General features: G+C 43.3%; 1 protein-coding gene across 1 annotated transcript in view; it reads left to right on the top strand.

Moving 5' to 3' along the window:
- The window catches only part of LOC145414545 (uncharacterized), a 266,969-nt gene that overhangs the window by 130,964 nt on the left and 110,806 nt on the right, over positions 1 to 25,199 (top strand). The window contains exons 13-15 of the mRNA XM_080284065.1: positions 3,048 to 3,056; positions 3,830 to 3,939; positions 9,586 to 9,737. Of these exons, the coding sequence (XP_080140191.1) occupies positions 3,048 to 3,056; positions 3,830 to 3,939; positions 9,586 to 9,737 (271 nt within the window). The remainder of the gene's footprint in view (positions 1 to 3,047; positions 3,057 to 3,829; positions 3,940 to 9,585; positions 9,738 to 25,199) is intronic.

The raw sequence follows: 25,199 nt of genomic DNA, 5'->3' as shown, positions 1-25,199 counted from the left end.
AGATAGATAGATAGATAATTTAATGTTGCAACTGTTTTTCCCATTTTTCACCAACAATAATATAAGACTGCTTCCTTCTATGATGCCCTTATTTCGAATGAAACAAAATATCAGTATGAGATACCAGCCTAACAAGGGTTTTTGAATTTCCATATGAAACAGACGTCTGTTACAATGACTGAACAAAAGTAATGCTAGCCAACATCTTCAATATGATTCCCTTGCTAGTTAGTGATTGGATAGCAAGTGATCATTATTGCCTTTCTGAAGGTTAGCAAGGGGTTCAGAAGTGATCATGTTCTGAGAGTTGGGGGAATGCTACGTGTGAAACTGCTTAAAAGCTGTAATTTCAGACAGTACTGTTTAATGTTGCAGTTGTTTTTCCCATTTTTCAGTAATGGTAATATAAAACTGTTTCATTCCATTATATTCTTGTCTCGAATGAAACAAAATATCAGTAAGAGAAGCCAGGCAAACATGGGTTATTGAATTTCCATATGAGACAGATGTCTTTTACAATGACTGACATGTCATGCTAGCCATCATCTCCAGTATGATTCCCTTACTAGTTACTGAGTGGATGGCAAGCAAAGTGATCATGACTGCATTTCAGAAGGTTAACAGGGAGTTCACCAGTCATCTTGTTAGCCTGCTAATGTAGGATGTATGCAAGTTGCTAAATTGCTAAACTGCTATACCGCTAAACCCCCAGACCATCACATGGCCAGTTGTAAACAAACCCTAAATTTTTTCCTGAGCCTGGGAGTTTCTAATAGTAAAATCTGAGTACAGTACAGTGAGTCCTTGATATACGAAAGGGACAGGGACCAAAAAAAAAATTTCGTATTGCGAAATTTTGTATATCGGAACGATTTTCCCCATTGAAATATACATAGAAAAAGGGGGGATACATTCCAGGACCCCATTGGACCCCCCACTTAAACTTTACCCCTCCTATTTTGAAGTATGCAATACACGTATACAGTACTATACTATTGTACAGACATTAAAAAATAAAACATACAACTAATTACTGTAGTATTAGACAGTGCAAGGCCTAAAGCTTGCCCAGTCTCCAAGACTTCCTGCCTCCTCGTGGCATCTTATTATTTCCAATTTCCTCTCAAGAGTGAGAGTACGATGCTGCTTCTTCCTTGCAGCTGGTCCCCGGATGCTGGAGATGATGCAGGGCGCTTGAGAGGCATGGTGAAAATATGAAAAGGTGAAGAACAGCGAAAAACAGTGTAACATACAACGAAGCTGAGAGGAGAGGACGGACGTGACTCGACTGAGAAGCGCACAAAAATGTGTTTACCAGAGAGGGGTTAGCTTGTTTTCTTGCCGCAAGCAAGAGCAGCGCTGTGCAGTGCACCCATTTTGAATTTTTCATATTTCCTCCCGTATCGCTTTTCGTACCATCGAGACAGAGGCTTTTTGTATTGTGGAATTTGTCCTACATTCATCACTTTCATACCATCAAAAATTCGTACATCGAGTTTTCGTATACCGAGGACTCACTGTATATACACAAGTGAATGTAACTTTTTACAATAAATCAAAGGTGTTTATACTCTAAAAAATACTTGACTGCCAAACAGTGAGATGATCCTCTGTATAAGTGGTTCTTCTAAATGGAGCCAAGGTCTTAGTCTCGGCTCCAGGACGCAGAGTTTTGACATCCCCTGTATAACTTCATTATCAGTGGATTGGCTCTGCTTAGTAGGTTTTGTAATGTGAAGTGCATTTGTAAAGAAAAATACCCCCAGGTATGTGCACGTTATTAAGTCATTGAGGTAGAGCCATGATTCTGGGAGCTTGAATGATGAATGAATTAGTATTTGGCTCTGCAGTGAACATGATTATACTTCAGCCACTTGTGCTTTCTCTCCTTGTTTTCTGAATTCAGCTGCACCCTGTTGCTTGATGGGAAAGTGAGTTGATGATGATTGTGGTCATGGTTTTAAGTGATCCAATTTTTACATTTTTATGATGATTATAAAAGATTAGGAGAAATACACTGAGGTGGTTTGGACATGTGGAGAGAGTGGAGAATGAAAGACTGACTAAGAGGGTGTATGTAGTTGAGGTGGAGGGAGGGAGAGGGAGGGGTAGACCGAGGATGAGGTGGAGGGATGGAGTTGAGAGGTATATGAGGGAGGGGGGGGGTGAGTTGGGGGGAGGGGAGTCAAATGGTGGGTGACAGAGTGACTTGGGGGCGTTTTGTCTGCGGCCACCCTTTGCGGGATTAGGGCGTCGGGCTATAGATAGATAGATAGATAGATTATTATTATTATCATCATCATCATCATCATCATCATCATTATCCGCATCTCCTTTCCCACCCTAGGGCAGGGTGAGGAGTAGCGATGTCCAGACAGACCAAATTTGCCCAGTCCAATGGGCCACACTTCCATTCACTCCATTTCATTATTGTTATTTTATTTATTTTTTAAAGGACAGAGAAGGATTGTGGAAAGTTTTGCACATGTACGTTGTAGATGGTAAGCTGCTAGGTGCTACCAAGAGTTTTTATGATGGTAGTGAAGCATGTGTAAGGGTTAATGGGCATCTAAGTGAATGGTTCATGATCGGTGTGGGCGTGCGACAAGGTTGTGCGATGTCCCCATGGTTGTTCAGTTTACTGTATATATGGATGGGATGATGAGAGAAGTAAAAGCACGAGTAATGGAGAGGGGGATGGCGTTGGTAATGAATGGTGATGGATAGAGTATCTCAAATTAGTTGTATGCTGGTGATGCAGTACTACTTGCAAATACCAGACAAGAACTTAGTAGGCTAGTGCAAAGTTTTGCTGATGTCTTTGAGCGTCGTGCCTTGAGAGTAAATGTAGAAAAGAGTAGTGATGGATACTGAGGGGGAAGGTGACTTCCAGTGCAATGTTACAGTAAATTGAGAGAGACTGGAATTGGTGAGAGAGTTCAAATACCTGGGTACAGTGATAGGAAGAGAGGACAGTGTACAAAAGAAGTTGAAAGTAGAGTGACACAAGGAAGAAAAGTAGCTGGTGCAATGAAGGCCCTGATAAGAAACAGAGGGTTTAGTGTTGCAGCTGCATAAGGCTTACATGAAGGAGTGTTAGTGCCAGCTTTAACATAATGGATGTGAGACTATGGTGTGGCTAGAAAATGAAAAGTCAAGAGTAAGAGCAGTGGAGATGGGACTGCTGATGAATGTATGTGGAGTACAGAGGGTGGATAGGATACAAAATAATGTGATTCGTGAAAGATGTGGAGTGAGGAAGTCAGTGGACACCAGAATTGAAGAGAGTGTACTGAGGTGGTATGGTCTTGTGGAGAGAATGGATAACAATAGAGTGGTGAAAAAAGTATATCTGAGCGAATTCGAAGGAGGGAGGAGGTGAGGTAGGCCAAGGAGAAGATGAAGAGATATGGTAGATGAGTGTGAGAAAGAAAGGTTTGGAAGTCAGTGAGGCTAGGAAACTGACAAGAAATCGAGCTGGCTGGATGAATGTTTTGAGGAGAAGTGCAGGATGAGGGATTTGGCACCTCTTTTTAACGTGGCAGCATCTGGATTGACTCCATTGGATACGATTATATGAAGCTACAGAACGTGGTGAATGTTTCTGTCATATCCAATAGAGCCAGGATTCCGGGGGCTTGAATGATGAGTGAATGGAAATGTGGCCGATTGGATTGGGCAAATTTGGGCTTTGGTGGGAAAGGAGGTCTGGATGATGATGATATACTTTAATAGATGATCTTGATATTTTAGCATTTTACTGGTAGCAGACATTGTAGGTCTTATAGGGTATATTGGTAAATTCTGATATATACAATTTATTCTACAGAGAGCTCTAGGAATATGGATTATCGTGAGGAAGCTCCACCAAGGAAACGTCATCACAAACGCTATGTCAACTCGCCAGCCAGAAAGCACTTGTTTCACCATAAACGCATGGTAAGTTCTGTGTGCACTGTGTTAGTCTTTATTACAGTTTATATATATATTTACATTTCAGGACACCTAAAAAAAATTGTTGCCAATCCCAGCTTACTGTGACCCCTATCAGTGTCTGAGTCAGTTTATATGAAGCAGCAGTGAGCTGCATGTCTCTGATATGAGTAAATAAGGATATGGCATAGAGAGGGCTTGAAGGTTCATTTCGTTTCATTTTGTTTCATTTGTAAAGGCTCCACCATGCTTGCATGTGCAGTGTCGACCTTGGTTTCCTAATGGCGGCTCTCCTTGCTGCTTTATCTCTGGCATTTTCCCCATTCAGACCTTTATCCCTGAGGTCACACTCAATGACCTCGTCCCAGGTCTTTTTCAGTCTGCCTTTCGGCAACCCTACCCCTAACGTTAACACCTCTCACTTTCTGTACCTAATTGTCATCCCCCATCCTTTCCACGTGCCCAGACCATCTTAGTCTGCCTCTTCTCATCACAACTCCAGTACACTCCAGTCCCATCCTACCTCTTAATTCTTCCATTGTAAACCTAGCCCTCCCAGGCCTCACATTCAAGGATGCATTGCACATCCACCTAATCATTGTCATTTCTGTATGTTTGAGCCTTTGAATATAATTTTTCTTTATTGCCCAGGTCCCACTACAAAACAGCATTACCCTCCTAATACATGCCACGTACAAAGATCCCTCAGCTTGGAGGGAGAGCCCTATCAGTGTTAGGAGAGGCAACATCTTCCTGAACTTCTTCCAACTACCCAACCATTCCTCACTCTAGCCTCAGAGCTGGCTCCAACCTCACCTCCTGCATGTAACATGTCTCCCAAATAACAAAACTCTTTAACACACTGCAGATTTTTTTTTTTTTTTTTTTTTTTTTTTTTTTTTTTAAATAAATAAATAACAGAACGGAGGAAGGAAAAACAAATGGGTAAAAAAAATAATCCATACACCAGATTACTGGTGTCCTCTGTTCATAAAATATCTGTAACAGTTAGACTTGAACAGTTGTGGGTTGAAATTTGGAGGAAAACAACTCTGGGGAAGCGAGTTCCAGAGAGATGCAGTTCGGGGAATGAAAGAATTCTGATAGGCAGAAGTTCTGCAATATGGTTGAGTGACATTCCAGTCATGAGCGCTACCAGATGCCCGTGTAGCACGAGGGAAGGCATGGAGAGGTGGCACCATGGACGCAAATACGTCTGAGCATTTGCCAAAAAAATATCTGTAAAATAATGCAAGGGAGGCAACATTCCTTCTTACTTGCAGGGGAGGTAGTTTATACGTAATGGCAGGGTTGTTAATGATTCTAACAGCTTTATTCTGAATTTTGTCTAGTTGTCTTAATGCAACCTCTCCACAACCATTCCACAAGGGTGACCAATATTCAAGCTGAGAGCGCACATGACTCTTATAAATTATAGCCAACTGCTCATCGGCAAAGAAGTTACAGACTCTGTACAATAATCCAAGTTTCTTTGAGGTGGTTTTAGCAAGTGATCTGACATGAGAGGTCCAGCTGAGGGCACTGTTAAGTGAGACACCAAGAATTTCAATACTTTTGGAGATGGGAATATTAGTAGCACCGAAGGTAATGTACGAATCTGGCAATATCTGTCTATTTGTAAACTGTATATATTTAGTTTTACTAGCATTAAAAGAGACAAGGTTGTTTTGTCCCCATTCACTGATTGTAGATAGATCTTGATTTATGGAGATGGCTGTACTGAGTTGAGAGGTAGAGATATTAGACTTTGTAAATGGATGTCTGAGTGTGAATGAACTATGTAGTGTTGAGTCATCTGCATATGAGTGAATGGGATTGTGAGTGACAGATAAGAGATCAATAATATGAACCAGAAATAGGGTTGGCGCCAGAACTGATCCCTGCGGCACGCCGGCGTTAATTGAGTGGAAATTCGAATATACATCATCTTCTTTTACTCTTATTTTCCTGTCACTAAGATAAGAAGAAATCAAAGAAACAAAAGACGTTAGTCCATAGCAAGGGAGTTTGGACAGCAGGGAACGGTGCCATACTCTGTCGAAAGCTTTAGAGATACTCACCAGCAAGATCAATCCAGTTATGCCTAACAGTCTTCACATGCTTACCCCGACACACCGCCAGCACATGAAATCAGCATTATTTCGTAGTCTACCTCTAATCCCACTACATCACGTATGCACCCACTTATTACAAACACTACACAAGATGGAATTAGTTCCTGCGCTCTTGGTGCAAGCCGCACATGGCCACTGTCCCTCTTCTTTGACAGTATTGCCACCAACCCTAGATATCATAACTTTTGTTTTATCTGCATTTACTCTCAAGCCCTTGAGCTGCATACCATCCCTCCACTTCCTAAAACTTTCCTTTGCCTTCCTTGCATGCTCTGCAATCAACACCAAATCATTGGCATGCAACATCTCCCACAGGAATCCATTTCTGATGTCATGTGAGAGGACTTCAGGCACCATGATAAACAACAGGGGGCTCAAGACTAACCCCTAGTGCACACCAGCATTCATGGAAAACTCATCATTCATATGTCCATTCACTCCTACCTGGGTGCATGTATCCACATGCATAGCCATAGCCACCCTAACCAGCCACTCCTCGATCCCAAACTCTCTCATTGTCTATTTTACCCCTTCCCTAGGGACTATCAGAGGCTTTCTCCAGATCAAGGGTGGTGATGAGGGTTAGGATTGATGACATAACTGATGTGGACGATCTGTCGCATCTGGCATACGATAATATGGTGCATAAGTCTCAACTTATACTTTCATCCCTGCCACCTCTGCCTCAGTCCCAGGTCGTATGTGGTTTTGTTTGCACTTAACATGGATGCACCATATATCTATCAGCACCCTGGCTTGTGTTCACATGCTATGCAGTGTCATGTATCATGAACCACGGCAGTGGTTCATAGTAGGGATCACCCAGGAATTTGCTGTAAGCCATAATAGAACAGTCACCGAAAAACTGTCTTAGAAAGCAAACTTATTCTTAAAGCAACATCCAGAGGGTTCTTTTTCACTAGTTTAGGTCAGTCAAGCATTGATAATTCAGAAAAGAAGTGTTATAAAAAAGTTTTGTACATTTGAAATTTGCCAGTTTGTTCATATTATTATATTATTGTTTCACAGGCCTGTAAGAAAATCTGTTCGGTGTATCGGGATAAAACTGGCCAGTTGTACTTAATGGGTCACTGCGCACATTCACGAATAATCTGTTCGGTTTATCGGGATAAAAACAGGCCAGTCGTACTTAATGGGTCACTATGCATGTCCATGACCTATTTTAAAACACCTAATCGAAAGATGGCCATCCACCTTTTGGATACGTGGAAATTCCTTTACGCCATTGCAAGCATGTGAGAAGCCATTCAAGTACGGAATTGCCGTTAGGTATCAATAGTACATCACTAGCAATGTGACTACTGTATATTAAATTTTATATTGTACCTTGCTACACCTCACCCTGCCTTAGGGTGGGAAAGGAGGTCCAGATGGTGATGATGACTGCATTATTACTAAGTGGAAAACTCTAACTAGTAGATTACTTATGCAGGCAATGAAGCGTCATTATGGGAAAAGGTCTTTGCATAATTTACATGCACCAGTGCAGTTTTATGCAGTTGCATTAATTTTTAAACCAAAGCTTTATTTAGCTTTTTTTTAGTTCATCCCTGAAGTCCCAGCAGGCTTTTGTGTAGATGTCACTTGAGACAACTGAAAAGCGCGGGTTTGTGCTTTGCACTCAGATTGGAAGTGACCACACTGTGATATCATGACCATTTCTTAAAGTGAATTGACTCCAAACTTGCATCAGTTTTTCAACATGATTAGAATTCCTCATGACAGTAATCATCTCACGAATCAACTGGAGGGGAGTGCAGAGGAGGGGGGAGAGGAAGAGGCAGAGAAAGAGGATGAACAGGGCATGGGGGAGGCACAAGAAGTGCCCCCTACATCAGTTAGTTATTACTGTAACTTGGGTAGTAATGTTGCCTTTTCAGTTTCACAAAAAGTAAAAAATCAGATAAAAAAATGACCCACTATTTTGCAAAATAGTCATGCAAAGCACGCAACAGCAGATTTTTATTGTGTCTTGTAATCAGTTTGAATATACAGCTTTTCAGATTTCACTCAATGGGGCTTCTTAAAAATTATCTTTGTTTAATCAGTTTGCAAAATATAGAGGTTCAGAAATAATCATTGTCCATTATAAGAGGCCTCACAACTATACTAAACAAAATGAAGACCTGTATTTAATATAACAACCAACAATCAGTTTGTCCAAAGCCATAACAACACAGCAATGAAGATTATTAGAAAATGCCAAGTTTTTAGTGTCATAACATAGAAGCTTTAATGGTAACTGAAATGCAAGAATTTTGATTGTATAATTAATAAATGGATTATCAAAATGTAAGGAAACTGGGTAAATAAAAAATAAGTAATTTAAAAATGGGGGGCACTCACCATCCACTCACTCATTGTAGTGCTGCTTTGAGTGTCCGCCCTTTCCTCTCTTCCTTCCATCTTCTTCTGTCTTTCTTTCCTTCATTCTTTCCTCTTCCTTCTGCCTATAGATGACTTTATACTCCCTCTTCTGTCTTTCATTCTTTCCTCTTCCTTCTGCCTATGGGTGACTCTAAGCGACAAGCCAAATGGTTTCTTGTACACCTGGAAACCATTAACTACACTGGGTGGTAACCATATAGCCAAATTATGGCCCCTGGTGGTTTAGTGGGTAATTAAGGCACTCCAGTCGGATTTAGTTGGTGCAGGTTTATATCCAAGGGGTGGTTGGGGTTCATTGCTCGCATTATACCACTCAGGGATGAGTGAGGCTGGTCACTCTCATCTTAAATGTCAGGACCAACTTGCCTAGCCCCAGGCTCCTATGCTCCTCATGAGGCAACATAGGATTGGATGATGGATGGATGGGTGGATAAAAGTGGGGAATAGGGATTGCTGGAAAAGTAAACTAACAGTGAAGGATCCCTGGAGAGCATGCAAAACCAGCAAGGATTCAAGTAACATTGACAATGTAAACCCACTAATCCCTTTTTTGACTCTACAGTTTGTTAATACCAGAGTCAAAAGGGATTAGTGGGTTTACATTGTCAGCATTAATTCTTGCTGTTTTTCCGTGCTTTCCAGCAATCCTTCCTTGTATGTTTTCTTTTTTTAGTGATCCCTGTTCGCCATTATTGAATTACTGACATTTTATTTACCTAGTAATGTTTCCTTAATTGGAAAATGGGGCCACATTTGCTTCTTTATTCCTCTGTCATATCACTGTCTTATGTCTGATTTTTCTGTGTCTACAGTAGTAGGGTATATCTTTAAAAGGCACATACAAATTCAAGTTGAGGCCATACATGGTTTTTAGGGGGACAGTAAGGATCAGGCATGAGGTGGTTAACAGTTTTTATGTATGCAGGAGTCAAGGTCGACACATTAATTGTGTAACCTTTGGGATGAGGCCTATATGAATTTTGTAGATGATGGATGGATAAAATTTTTAATGTATATCAGGTATGAGTAATGTTGTATGTTGTTGTAGGCATTGGTGGTATTTTTAATGTGTATGTGCAGTGTTACTGAGGCATGTGCATTTTGGCAGGCTACTCACCAGTCCTCCAGTAGTAGCGGTGGTGGTAGCAGTTCTGATGAGACACACTTTGAGAAGCGACGTTCACGGAGCATGAACAAATCCCGCAACAGATGCCTCCCCATGAACCTCACTCCTCAGGATATCCTCACCACTACGCTCAAGTAAGGCTTTGTCTAAGTAGTAGTAGTAGTTGTTCCCTAGGCAGTCTGGCCGAACAGCCCCGAGTCACTTAGGAAGGCCATGGCCGAGACTGGGCTTTCCCACAGAGCTCTCAGAGAGTGTATGTTGTGTTGTTGTCATAGGTGATTGTGTTCAATGCAGTCTAAGTAATTGAATTCGGTGATCTCCTCCCCCTCCCATCCCTTTTTTTAATACTATATATACATGGAATGCAATTCAGAAAAGGAAAGAGGCTAAGTTAAGAAGTGAAGAACATGTTGATGGCCAGGTAGTTGACGTACTTAGAGCAAAGTACTGGAGTTTACATTCTGAAGTAAAAACTTGTTAGACGTGATAAGAGGAGACTATATGATGAAAAGGCGACAGAGACAGAAATTAAGTTAAGTAAAAATGACGGTCAGAGCACAAGAGCAGCGTATCAGGCCATAAAGGAGTTAACTGGGACTGAAAAGAGAAGGAAGGAAATACCTGTACGAGATCGTTTCGTTTTTCGTTTTTAAAGGCTCCAACATGCACATGTCAGCCTTGGGTCACCTAATGGTGGCTCTCCACGCTGCACGATCCATTGCAGCCTCCCTGTTCAGTCCCTTAACCCTGAGGTCACACTTAATGACCTTGTCCCATGTCTTTCTTGGTCTACCCCTCATAACCCCACCCCCAACATTAACACTTCTCACCTTCCTCACCCAATTATCATCCCCCATCCTCTCCACATGTCCAAACCATCTCAATCTACCTCTCCTCATCACAGCACCAATACACTCCAGTCCCATCCTACCTCTCAACTCTTCCATCGTAAACCCAGCCCCTCCTGGCCTGGGATGCAGGGACGCACTGCACATCCACCTAATCATTGTCATTTCTGTATGTCTGAGCCGGCGAATATCTTCCTCCTTCACTGCCCAGGTCTCACTACCATACAACATTACACTCCTAACACATGCTACATACAAAGACCCCTTAGCACGTAGAGAGTGTCCTCTCAATGTCAGGAAAGGCAAGAGCTCCCTGAACTTCTTCCAACCACTTCTCACCCTAGCCACAGAGCTAGCTCCAGCCCCACCTCCAGCACACATGTCTCCCAAATAGCAAAACTCTTCCACACACTCAAGAGATTCACCAGCAAGTTCAATCTTTTCACGTCTGACGATCTCCACCTGCTCATCCCGACACGCCGTACACATAAAATCAGCATTATCTCGCAGTCTACCTCTGATGCCACTACATCTCTTATGCACCCATTTATCACAAACACCGCACAAGATGGAATTATTGTACTTCTCACGCCCTTGTGGCAAACTGCACATGGCCACTCTCCCTCGTCTTTGACATTACCCCACCAACCCTAGATATCATCACTTTTGTTTTATCTGCATTTGCCCTTAAGCCCTTGTGCCCCATACCATCTCTCCACTTCCTAAACCTTTCCTCCGCCTCCCTTTCGTTCTCTGCAATCAACACCAAATCATCAGCATACAACAACTCCCACAGGAGTCCGTTTCTAAAGTCACGTGAAAGGGCTTCAAGTACCATGATAAACAACATGGGACTCAAGACTGACCCCTGATGCACACCAGCATTCACGGAAAACTCATCACTCAAATATCCATTCACTCTTACCTGGGTGTGGGCACCCACATACATAGCCATAACCACCCTAACCAGCCACTCCTCCAAGCCATGCTTTCTCATTACCCAATTCACCACCTCTCTAGGGACTCTGTCAAAGGCCTTCCAAATCAACAAAAACAAATTAAGATCCCTTCTCCTACCAATATATTTTTCCTGAAGCTGACGAACAATGAATATAGCATCAGTGGTCCCCCTACCTGGCATAAACCCAAACTGCATCTCATCAATTTTCACTCTTTCTCTAATCATACCTTCTAAAACTCTCTCCATTACCTTCATTATCTGATCTAGAAGCTTTATACCTCTATAATTTCCTTTTTCCAGGGCATCACCCTTCCCTTTATACACATTTACAATTACACTCTTCAGCCAATCATCTGGGACAACACACTCATAAATAATCCTATTTATCAGATCACTGACTAAACTCACCCCTACATCGCCTGAGGCCTTCAACATTTCGGCAGTTGACCCAGACACACCTGCTGCCTTCCCCACCCTCATCCTGTCTATTGCCTCACTCACAGTAGCAGTATCAATCAAAGGCCAAGGCTTTAACATAATCTATATAAAGACTCTGCTGCAATGTAAGGCTTTAACATCATCTATTCAGTCATCCCTTAACATCCGCGGGGTTAGGTAACAGAGACACCCACGAATGTTAAAAATCCGTGGATATCTGCTGCCCCCCCTTAAAAACACCTCTGGAACCCCCATTTCCTGATAAAACTAATGAAAAACCCTATGTGCATGTTTACAACCACATTATTTAATACATGAACACTAATGAACCACTTTATTTAATACAAGCACACTGAAAGTTAAAAATAAGAAATACGGTCATTACTCGTTTTACGATGTTTCGGTTTACGATATTTCGCTACAACGATAATAGAAAAGTTCCACCCCTAAATTTGATTTACAATAAATTTCCCGCTATAACGATGTTGCCATCAGAAAGCGCCAGGCACACGGAAGGTGACCTTCGCTTGTCTCAGGCAAGATGGCGGCCCCGGCGTGCAGGCATTGTTATGGTTCATGTCCCGCCACCATTCAGAGCCCCATCTTTTCAACTTGTTCACGTGTGCACCCCTGTTATCGTCACCTCTCAGCCAAACATCGTACTACAGTACTGTGGATTTGTGTGCCCAGTGGTAAGGTCAGTGCCAGTGTAGGCCCCAGTGCAGGCATGGGTCCCAGTGCTAAGGTTGGTGCAGGTATGGGCCGGATTCCCCTCCCCCTAACTTGTTCCTGTCTGATTCAGAGCCTGACCACTAGTGCCTGTAAGCACAGGCAGTCGCCCAGGCTTTTGGGGGGGATGACTTGGAGACGACTTGGACCAACACAGGAAGGAATGAAGGTGGGTTGTCATTTATGGTTCAGTGTTGGTTAGGTGACTTTGGGAAGTTGAGTTGACATAACCCCCCTTTTATGATGGGTTTCAATGTACCAATTTACGATGAAATTGGTATACGACAAGGTATGACCTGACTTAACCCCATTGTCAAACGAGTAATGACTGTAGTGTACCCCCGCATGGCCTCTTCTGACTACTGTACTCATCCCAGCTACCTCCTCCAGCCTGCCCATCATCAACACTGCCAACAACAAAAACAAATGTTCCGTGAGTACTGTAACAGCAACCCCCATTTCCTATGTACTGTACATCTTTACAAACAATAGCACTGTAATAAGGGCAAGAAAAGCTATAAAAACAGTTAAAATTTCCACGTCACTGCATTCCACAACGGGAGGTGAAGCAGGGGGTAGTGGCAAGTTGAGAGGATTCAACACTACTGACATTAAAAAAAATAAATACAGGTATTTGTTGTGGAGTAGACTGTAGCACCAGTCGAGCAGGGCAGTACTCCCAAGGTGGATGGAAAGCTGATGACAGGGAGTGCTGGAGCTCCCGTTTCATCAGCCCTCAGGACTAGTTCCTGACCATCCCCCTTTGCTGAACTTCTTCAGTGTCTCAGTTACACAGAGAGTAGGCCAGCATGCTCTCCAGTACAAATTTCTCTAACTATCTTCACCAAACTACATGCAGAGTACACACTACACTTCCTATTCAAAATTACCAAAAATGGCGTCGATTAATCAAGCCTCGGAGTCCTCGGGGGGGGGGGGACCATAAATGCCCCTGCCATCTGCCCCTCTCCCGGTGACGACTTGAAGTGCCTGGAACCACTGTCTGACTCTCTTCTTCTTCATTTCTGCAGCATTTGCGGCCTTTCATCTAACTTTCGCTCTGTTGAGCACCACCTCTCCTCCTCTAAACCTCACCTTCTTTTTCTAACGGAGACTCAGCTGTCTGAGGCAACCGACAGCAAACCCTTTTCTGTATCCTCCTGCTTTCTCTATACTCATTTCAAAGCCAAAGGTGGCTGTTGTGTATATATATGCAACGACTTATCTTGCTCTCGTGTTCCTGAACTTGATTCTTCTGAATTCTCCACACTCTGGCTTCGGCTTTCCTGTCATTCTCTGACTAATTATATCTGTGCTGTTTACTTATCCCCTAATTCTACTGACTATCAAAAATTCTTCGACTATCTTACTTCTACGATGGAACACATTCTGTCCATTTCTCCTTTCTCTGAAATCTCCATTCTTGGAGATTTCAGTGTTCACCACCACCTTTGGCTCTCCTCTCCTTTCACGGATCCACCTGTTGAACAAGCCTACATCTTTTCTATCCTTAATGACCTAGAGCAGCTTGTACAGCACCCTACCCGTATCCCTGACCGCCTTGGAGAGAGCTCCAACATACTTGACCTCTTCCTCACAACTAATCCTTCTGCTTACTCTGTTAATCTTTTCTCTCCGTTGGGCTCCTCCGATCACAACCTTATTACCTTAACCTGTCCTATCACTCCAGTACGGCCTGTGGACCCTCCAGTGAAACGTCGTCTGTGGCATTTTGGAGCCGCGGACTGGGAGGCCCTCAGGCTGTACTTCTTTGATTTTCCCTGGAATGATTATTGCTTCCATGGCCGTGAGCCATCTGAGTGTGCCTTGCGCATTACGGAGGTTATTCTCTCGGGCATGGAAGCATACATTCCTTTCTCATATCCTTTGACTAACGCAAGAAAGCCTTGGTTTAATCACGCTTGTTCTAATGCTGTCCGCAACAAGGAGAAGGCCTACAAAAGGTACCGGAGCCAACCCACCCCTGAATCACATCATCTTTACGTTTCTGCCCGGAATCGTGCTAAGTCTGTTCTTCGCTCTACTAAAAATAATTTCATCCATACTAAATGCTCTCAACTCTCCAACTCGAATTCTTCCCGCTCCTTCTGGCACCTTGCCAAAAATCTTTCTAACAACTTTACCTCATCATCCTTCCCTCCTCTTTTCTACTCTGATGGTTCTGTAGCTATTTCTTCTACTGATAAAGCAGATCTCTTCGCACAGCTTTCTCCTCCAATTCCACCTTAGACGATTCCGGTGCTGTTCCTCCATCACTTCCCCCCTCTGACTTCCTCATGGCTGACATTAAAATTTCTTCAGTTGATGTATTTTCTGCCATCACTGGCCTCAGTACTAACAAGGCATATGGGCCTGATGGGGTCCCTCCTGTTGTTCTCAAGAACTGTGCTTCTGTGCTTACACCCTGCCTAGGCAAACTATTTCGCCTTTGTCTGTCAACTTGTACCTTTCCTTCTTGCTGGAAGTTTGCTCTCATTCAGCCAGTCCCAAAGAAGGGTGACCACTCCCAACCCTCCAACTATCGTCCAGTTGCTTTAACGTCCTGTATTTCAAAAGTTTTTGAGTGAATTCTTAATAGAAAAATTTTAAGGCATCTTTCCTATCACAACCTTCTTTCCGATCGTCAGTATGGGTTCCGTCAGGGACGCTCCACTGGCGATCTTCTCACCTACCTTTCAGACTCCTGGTCATCCTCCTTTCGGGACTTTGGCGAAAGCTTTGCCATTACACTTGACATCTCAAAGGCTTTCGATCGAGTCTGGCATAAATCTTTAATTTCCAAACTGCCCTCCTACAGTTTCTATCCTTCTATCTGTGCCTTCATCGCTAGCTTCCTTTCTGGTCATTCTATAGCCGCTGTTGTAGACGGCCATCGTTCTTCTCCTAGATCTATCAACAGTGGTGTTCCTCAGGGCTCTGTCCTATCACCAACTCTCTTCCTTTTATTCATCAATGATCTTCTAAGCTGTACATCTAACCCTATCCACTCATACACTGATGAGTCCAACTTTCACCTTTCCATTCGGTTCCCGTAACGCCCATCTCAACAGTTACTTCAAGAAACAAGGGATGAGGCTATGGCACACCTAATGTCTGACTGGGGTAAAAATAATATGGTTGTCTTTAATGCATCTAAGACTCAGTTCTAACACCTATCAACCCGACAAAATCTTCCACAGGTATACCCATTAATGTTTACTAATATTCAGCTTAATCCTGCATCATCCTTGAACATGCTTGGGGTTTCATTTACTCCGGACTTATCTTGGAAAGATCATATTACATCTCTTGTAAAATCTGCTTCCAAGAGATTGGGTGTGCTAAGCCGACTCCGCTCTTTCTTTACCCCTGCACAATTGTTGACTCTATACAGGGGTTTCATCCGCCCCTGTGTGGAGTACAACTCTCATGTGTGGGGAGGCTCCCCACATACAGCTCTTCTCAATAGGGTGGAGTCAAAGGCTTTTCGTCTCATTAACTCTCCTCCTCTTACTGACTTCCTTCAACCTCTGTCTCTTCGCCGCACTGTTGCATCTTTATCTCTTTTCTATCGCTACTTTAATGGTCACTTCTCCTCTGAACTGTCTGCTTGCATTCCTCCACCTCTACGTCGGGCGTGTAGCACCCGTCTGGCAGCAAACTCTCATCCCTTTTGTGTCCAACTCTCTAATGCAAGAGTTAACCGTTACTTCCAGTCTTTCATTTATGCAACAGGTCAGCTCTGGAACTGTCTCCCTCTATCTGTATTTCCTGCTGCCTATGATCTCCAGTCTTTCAAACGCAGTGTGTCCAGGCATCTCAAAATGATCGGATCTTGAATTTGGCTCTCTATTGTATTTTGTTTTTCTCTTGGAGGGAACTGTTACTGCGGGCTCATGGCCTTTGGTTCCTTCTTCCTCGCATAAAAAAAAAAGAAAAAAGAAAAAGAAAAAAAAAAAAAAAGAAACTAAAGATAATCTCTATGTACATTTTTACAAACAATAAAAATGGCAAATAAAGCTATAAAAATGAAATGGCTAATAAAGCCACAAAAAGATTTAACATTTTCACTTTACCTCTCCTTGGTGATGGTGGTGGGTTGAGAGGATTCGGCACTGCTGACAGTAACAAAATAAATATTTATTGTAACTAAAGATAATCTCTATGTACATTTTTACAAACAATAAAAATGGCAAATAAAGCTATAAAAATAAAATGGCTAATAAAGCTATAATAAGATTTAATATTTTCACTTTACCTCTCCTTGGTGATTTTCAATTAGCCAATGATGGAGGCTCTTACACACAAAACTTTGGTATGACCAACCAATCACAGAGCTTTTGCCATGTATCAGCTGGTAAACACAACAAAGCCCTTCAGCACGAAGATTGCAAGGGAGAAAATGGAAGGAAAGAAATACAGTGGGGCACCAATTTTCGCGCCTAATTGGGTCCAAAAATAATGCGCGAAAGTGGAATTAGCGAAAGTTGGGGCATTGTCTTTATGGCAAAAAGGCTAATTGGTTCCCGGTTATCCTAAAGTAACATCAGATTTTCATTTTCACTTGCAACACAGTACATCAAATCACTATTGTACATTGCATTGTGAGATACAAACAATAAAAACTGTACAGTACACATTATATGAGGAGAAACATACCACAGAGACCAGGTTACTCTCTTTTAGCCTTGGCCTTTCCTCCCGACTTTGAATGTCCCGGCCACTTTTTATCACCACCACTGCCTCCCGGCCCTCCCCCCACACCACCAGGCTCTCCCCCCACACCACCAGGCCCATTCCCCACACTACCAGGTATAGTAGAGGCCATTGAACCGTGAGAATCCAACACAATGGAGCTAGCACGCTCGTACACAATGGCGGGAATGGGTGGACAGAGTGTTGACATGACGTCATTCAAGATGGCGGTGGGTTGCTGGCCGGCGGTGCAGGAAATTCAAAGTTCAAAATATTGTCCCAAACCCAAAATTTGTGCGCGAAAATCGATTTTTTTCAAGCGAAAGTGGAAGTTAGGGAATATTTGGTGCATGCCGCGAAAGTGGATTCCGCGAATCCTGCTGTAGCGAAAGTTGGTGCACTACTGTACTGTACAGGTAATCCCAGCCCATCCTAACGTTTCCCCTGATGAATTAATGACATTAATAAATGAAGTGGCCAAAAGGAAGAGTGTTACAGTATATTTCATTCACTGGATAACGCCATTACTAAAACAGCCATGAACTGTGCCTGGGATAATGTTACAATGTCAGCAGAGTTCAATGAGATTTTTTTTTTTTTTTTTTTTTTTTTTTTTTTTCTGTAGCCATCTGCGGATATTCAAAACCGTGTATGTTAAAACCGTGGATGTTAAGGGATGGCTGTATATAGACTTTACTGCAATATGGAACAGTTGTTACATTTCATTAGCATAGCAAAGACGCCTACTAAAACCGTAATTTTGTTAGCAGCTATTGCTCATATTTGTAAAAGTAAGGTAAATGGAGTCACTCACACCCACAGGCAAAGCTGTGTCCAGGACTTGTGACCTTCATGTGGTTTTCCTCCATCCTTCCTCACTAAATTGTTGCCAACCTTACCTAACCTTTAACCCTATCCCGCAAAGGGGTGAGCATAAATTCTGGCTGTGGCACGTAACTCTTGCACGAGAGCTTTCAGAACAGTCACATAGAGATATTTTACTTCTGACGCTCATAGGAAAGTTACTATTCATCATAGAAAGGTCACTTTGGTCTCATTTTGAAGATGAAGACTTTTGCTCTGTCGTACATTGTTCAAAAAGACAATATATACAAAATAAAATGCAAAAAAAGTGAGTAGAAGTTAGCTGACATGCTAAAGAGTTACACTCCTTTAAAAAAATATTTGCCCCAGAAAAATTATTCAAGAAGTAATAATATTTTTTGCTTCAATACGTAGCAGAATAAATTTCCTTTCCAGTAATGCATCATTTGTTTTATTTTATTAAATAATAACGCCGCATATACAGTATACGTAAGAAAAAGGAGTATAAGTGTTTGGCAGGAAGTCAAGAGGTGTACATCCTACCTGTGAGGAACCTCACACCTCACTGAGCCAGGCAAACCAAGTGAGCACGCACGCACCAGCCGTGGCAGGCTTAGCTCCGCCCACTTTTGCCCGTCATCTAACAAAAATGACGACTCCCTAAATATTTCTTTAGAGCTTACATCGAATGACGGGCAAAGTTGTCATACTGACGTGAGAGGTTGACAAATGCATGACAACCCAAGTCGTCATTGGTAAGTCTAAGGGTTAATTGTTGCATCTTATGGCATTTTTCTTTTCATCTATTACTGTGGTACATGATTTTGATTATGGCATCCAAATATCAAAAGAAAAGCATAAATTGAGTTCTATAGGAGCAAAAGAGAGTGTTGCACCTCCTTTAAGAGCTTGGAACAGACTGATTGAGTCATCAGATGTGCACCTTTATATAGGACCTCTGCTACCCGTAGGTTGCCAGATAGGGATATCCGAGGTTCTAGGGCACTCACACTTTACCATCTATAAAGTATATAGTCTCTGCTAGGATTAATAGGGGACAGTTTTTGGGGTAGCATCAAGATAAGACAGGCCCCAGGAATTGATGGAGTGTGTGGTGAAATGCTGAGGTATGGGGGTGAGATTGTAGTGGAGTGGATATGGAAGTTATGTAGATTGGCTTGGGAAGAGGGAAGGGTTCCGGAGGACTGGAAGTCAGGTATAATTGTTCCTTTATACAAAGGAAAAGGGGAGAGAGAAGTATGTGGTAATCATAGGGGTATTTGCCTTCTTAGTGTGGCTGGAAAAATATATGGTAGAATACTCATTGATAGGGTTAGGCATATGACAGAGGAGCTAGTTGGAGAAGAACAAAGGGGATTTAGGAAGGGAAAAGGGTGTGTAGATCAGATATTTTTTCTATGATGTTTAGTGGAGAACTATCTAGAGAAGGGAAAGAAAGTGTATGCTGCCTTCATGGACATGGAGAAAGCTTATGACAGAATAGATAGACAAGGTATGTGGATGGTATTAAGAATATAATTATGGAGTGAAGGGGAAATTGTTGAATGCTGTGAAGAGTATGTATGAAGGAGCTAGGGCTACGGTGCGAGTGGATGGTGAGCTGAGTGAGTTTTTTTTATCTCAATGTGGGACTGATACAGGGTTGTGTGATGTCTCCATGGCTGTTTAATATATACATGGTTGGGGTTGTAATGGAGGTGCAAGGTAGGGCAGTGGATGTGGGGATGGCTCTAATGAATGAGGGTGAGATTTGGAAGATTCCGGTGTTGCAGTTTGCTGATGATACAGTATTGTTGAGTGAAGATGAATGGAAGTTGCAAGGTTTGGTGAATGAATTTGGGACATTGTGTAAGAAGTGGAATCTGAAAGTGGATGTAAACAAGAGTAAAGTTATGGTGTTTGAGAGGAATGAAGTCACAGAATGCACAGTGAGGTTGGATGGTGAGGATATGGAGAATGTGAGTGCATTCAAGTATGTGGGTAGTGTGATGAGTAAGGATGGAACTTTGGGGGATGAAGTGCTTGAAAGGGTACAGCAAGGAAGGAAGGTTGTTGGTTCACTGAAAGCAGTGGTGAGAAATAAGGAGGTGAGTATGGAAGTTAAGAAGTCACTGCATGATAGTATTGTGATCCCTACCCTGATATATGGAAGCAAGGCATGGACCTTGCAAGAGGGGAACAAGTCAAGAGTAAGAGCAGTGGATATGAGTTACATGAGAGGAGCATGTGGAGTCACATGGAGGGACAGGTTGACAAATGAAGAAGTGAAGGAAAGTTGTGGGGTGGATGTAGATGTGGTTGAGAAGATAAGGAGAAATACACTGAGGTGGTTTGGACATGTGGAGAGAGTGCAGAATGAAAGACTGAGTAAGAGGGTGTATGTAGGTGAGGTGGAGGGAGGAAGAGGGAGGGAAAGACCGAGGATGAGGTGGAGGGATGGAGTTGAGAGGTATATGAGAGAGGGGGGAGTGAATTTGGGGGAGGGTAGTCAAATGGTGGGTGACAAAGCGACTTGGAGGCGTTTTGTCTGCGGCCATCCTTTGCGGGATTAGGGCGTCAGGCTATAGATAGATAGATGGATCTATATATAGTCTCCCTGCAATTTTTCAGTCTATTTTACACTGTCTGTATATAGTTCCACCACCGGCTAAGGGTTAAATGTATTGGACTGCAGTAGCATAGCCTGTGGACCTTTCACCTTGAATGGGGTAGTTTGGGATTGGCCAGATGTGAATTACCTTGCAGGAAGAACATGGATGTTATTACAGGGCATCCTTACTATAACAGTGGGTTGAGGTTGGTAAAACCCATCCTTGAGCCGGGTACTGTTAATCGAGGACGTTACAACGTAGAAAGGACAGTAAAAGCTTGATATATCGAACATGGGAAAAACAGAAGCTTGAGAGAATGGAACAGCTTTTTTCCGTAAGGTACTTGCAACATACTGGAAGTTTTCCGTTCTGTCGCGAGGCGTCAGGTTTCCGTAACGGAAACAAACCGGTTTGTCGGTGGCTGTGGAAAAATCGAGATGCACAAGTCATATCCTCCCCGTTTGGAGGTGAGTTTTTTTACTGTTTTATTTATTATTATTATTTTTGAGGGTTCTGTCTGCTCTGTGTGTGTCATTATGACTGGCATAGGCAGCATGTCTGTGTGTAGCAAAAGAAGCTATTTAGTAGCAACTGTGTATAGGCTTCAGGTCATAGGTTAGTGAAGAAATATCGGAAAAATTGCAAATTTCTGGAAAATTCTGTTCCATCTATGGTTTTGGAACGGAAGCTTGAAAAAGTGGAATATCTGATAAACGAAATAGGGGTTGGCTGAATTATTTCGTTATATCAAGCTTTTACTGTATAAGGATGCGTTGGAATGCCTTGGGATCCCACCCGAACCAAGGCCAAAGCCCACCCAAATGATCCCCCCCAAAAGGTTTCTAACTCACCTGAACCCCCCCCCCAAATAGCTTTGAAATAAGGTAAACCAAACCTTGAAGCACTTTATAGCTCACCTAAACCCCAAAATAAAATCTGAAAATCATAAAAAATAAATCTGGAAAACAAAAAAATGAAACTTAGGAAACTGTATCAAAAAATGACAGTGTTCACCCCACCTATGACTAAAACACATTCATCTAAGTCAAAAAACAATTTATAAATCAACCTAAACACAAAAATTTAGTTAAAAATATCATGGAATTCTTGAAAACACAAAAATATGCTATAATCAACAAACAAGTCTCAACACTTATTCTTTTCCATGTCCGGTCCTGGTCGTCATCCTGGCCACAGTATCCTCCCCGAAGCTAGGGTACATCTGGTGCCCCTGGGCTCTCACTTTTGCTCCCCAAACCCCCCAAACCCATCTCCATCAGGTGAGGGAAAATGTGGGGGGGAAGGCTGGCAAGGTGGTGTGGAGGCAGGAGACATGCGATGGCGTAGGCGGTGTTGAGGTTGCGGGAGACCAGTGCAATGGCTTATGTGGTGTGGAGGTATCGGGAGAGTGATGTGATAGCTTACTTGGTGTGGAGGTATCAGGAGACTGAGGCAATGGCTGACATGGTGTGTAGGGAGAGCAAGGCAGGCGAGAGCCAGGTTGTGAGAGACTGGGAGAGTGAGAAGTTGAAGAGGGAGAACACACGGAGGATGGAGACGTGGACCTGCTTGATCGGATGTCTATCACCAAGGGTGCAGCACATCTTCCTAGGCTGATGGAGGGCTGCAGAGATGCCTGGCTGGTGGATGGCCTGGGCCCATCTGATGAGATCGACATGGAGGATGGGATGCGCCTAAAGAAGATGGTGATGGTAGTGTGCCTGACTGCCATCTTCTTCTCATTTAGCAGCTCCCTGTTTAGTATCTGCATGCCCTCCTCAATGTGCCACACAGCATCTCTACACCTCCCTGGAAAAGGGTCCATATCCTGCATGATGGTGATGGCTTGGTCAACGTGGGAGACCCTCTCCTTCAGGGTCTCAAGCGCCAGCACTGGCAGCTCTTGCACGACTTCATCTTCAGACTCCTGATAGGTGTGTTGAATCTCCATGTTCATTAGCTCCTTGTTACTTAGCTCCTCCCTGTGACTTTTCAACACCTCTTCCACGTCCTCCATGTCATCATGGAAGCCAGCCTCATGAGAGAGCTCGATGATGTCCTACTGCACCCGCTTCACAGGCTGGACTTGCAGCTCCATGGGAAAACCTCTGAACAAGTGTACACCCTTGGGCCAGAGCTTGCACCGTGCACCATTTATTGTCGCCTGCTTTATGTCCCACCAGGCACCTGTGATGTTCTTGATGGCATTCCTGATACTGTAGCCTTGCCAGAATGGCTTCACAGATGCCCTGTCATCTTTATTGCACACCCTGACAAGTTGCTGCCTTGTACAGCAGAGGCAGTAAACCTTGAAAGTTGCTATTACCGCCAGGTCCATTGGTTGCAGCAGCGATGTGGTGTTGAGGGGCAAGAACACCACCTCAGTGTTCCTGGCCCAATCATTGGTTGTAGGTGGATGGGTCGGAGCTTTGTCTACCACCAAGAGAAACAGGTTGGCCAGGTTGTTCTTGGAGGCATACTTACGCAGGGCAGGTGAGAGTTAGGAGTGAAAGTAAGAAAGACAGATGGAAGAGGTGAGCAAGGCTTTCTTGTTTGACTTCCAGATCACTCCCAAGTTCTCCTTGACATAGCCAGCCAACATCCTTGGATTCTCTTAGTGGTAGACAAGGAGTGGCATTAGCTTAACCCGCCCCGTCCTGTCGACGTATGGGTACGTTGCAACGATTTGCATTTGCCAGTCCCGGCGACGTACCGGTACGTCGTGCAATTCCAAAGGCCCTAATTCGCACAATTTTCAATTTTCGTGCGTGATTTTTCGTATGTATACACGGGACACCTTCCTCTATTCCTCTACAAGATGCCAAGCAGGGACAATGCCTTACACCGCATAACCTCCCCCCTCCCCCCCTCACGCCATTGTCTTGGCAATTCACCTGTTGCCAGTGACCTGGCCAGTAAAGATATTCAGGGCCAGAGTGATTCCCCAATCGATGACAGTGTGGAGGACAAAGTTTACATAGCATTAGAAGAAGAAACAATCAGAAATTATGATCAGGTAATGTGGCAAAAGAAGGTCAGGTATGGTGATTAGTTAGTGAGTGAAACAATGCTTATAATGCCTATATTACTGCTTGAAAACCAATATACTCTCATACTACATATAAATTCGTACCAAGTAAGTAAATAAATACCGTTTATGAGTTGTGTGAAATAGTTACCCTCCCATAGAACTTGTTTTCTTTGGTGCCAGCATGTTAGAAAACCCAGTCAGGTAAGGAGGAACTCCTACCTGGATTGAGTATTTAAACCTCAGGTGAGCGATTTCTCTATGAATTTTCGATGTTTCTCACCAAAAGCGGAGGTTTTAGCACAAAAAAAAAAAAAAAAAAAAAAAAAAAAAAATGAAAATACCTCGGGATTGGGGGATGTCGGAGGTGTGGAAAACTTCGGGACGTGACGGGTTAAGTCACCCTCTGTGTTGCCCCCAGGACAAGTGTGTCAGTCCATGGCAGCCTTGAACTTTGATGTTGACTTTATCGCAGGGAATGTCTTGGAAGATGTACTCTTCCAAAATAGGCCTGTCTCGTCTAAGTTCAACACTTGCTTCATCCTGTAGCCTCCCTTCTCAATTTTTGCCCTAAGCATAGGTGGGAATGCCGCTGCAGCTTCCTGGTCAGCACTTGCCGCCTTCCCAGACATATTTACTTGACAGAGGCCTGCACGCTTCTTAAAGTGGTCAAACCAGCCATGGCTGGCTTTGAATGCTTCCTTTTCCTCCAAGCTATGCTTAGCTTTCACCTTTTCCCACAGAGAAAGAGCCTTGGTGCATATGATAAACATGCCAAGGGGTGCCTTTCTCCGGTTCTGGTCCTTTACCCAGGTCTTAAGCATCCTCTCCATCTCTTCCATCACTGGTTCCCGAATCCTGGTGAGGCAAGTTGCTGTCAGGGTGGCCACTTGACATACAGTAGCCTTGATGACGTCACTCTTCTTCAGGATGGTGGACACTATCAACTGTGGCAAGCGGAGAGCAGGGGTGATAGCACATGCCCCCTGGCCCTTATTGTGACACTTTAAAATGTCCAGCTTCACATCCATTGATATGCTTTTACACTGCTGCCTATCCTTCCCATTACCACTAGCACCTTCAGAGGGATGCACGGAACCATGCTTGGCACCACTATCACCACTAACACCACCACATGGAACACCTTTGCCAGACTTGATTTCCATATTTATGCCCCCAGAAACACACAAAATCACTCTTAAAATATCATTAAATATGCTGCACTAATCACTAGCACTGCAGTACCACAGTCACAGTGAACAATGATACGTTGCAATGCAAGATGAGGTTGGGTAACATGATGTTGCAAAGGCAAGCGCTAGGAAGTCTTCACTTGGTCGCAGACACAACAAGAAGGACAGTTCAGAGAACGAGACCCTGCACTACGAGACAGAGATGGTGCACCAACGCTGCAATTGGCAATTAGTTCTATGCATGTAAACAATGTTGGCCATCCTGCA

The sequence above is a fragment of the Coenobita brevimanus genome, chromosome 100, assembly GCF_032717465.1.
Source record: "Coenobita brevimanus isolate Jiangsu-jjx chromosome 100, ASM3271746v2, whole genome shotgun sequence".
NCBI classification, from domain to species: Eukaryota; Metazoa; Arthropoda; class Malacostraca; order Decapoda; family Coenobitidae; genus Coenobita; species Coenobita brevimanus.
Note: the sequence above shows the minus strand (reverse complement) of the source record. Positions and strands in the feature narration are given on the sequence as shown.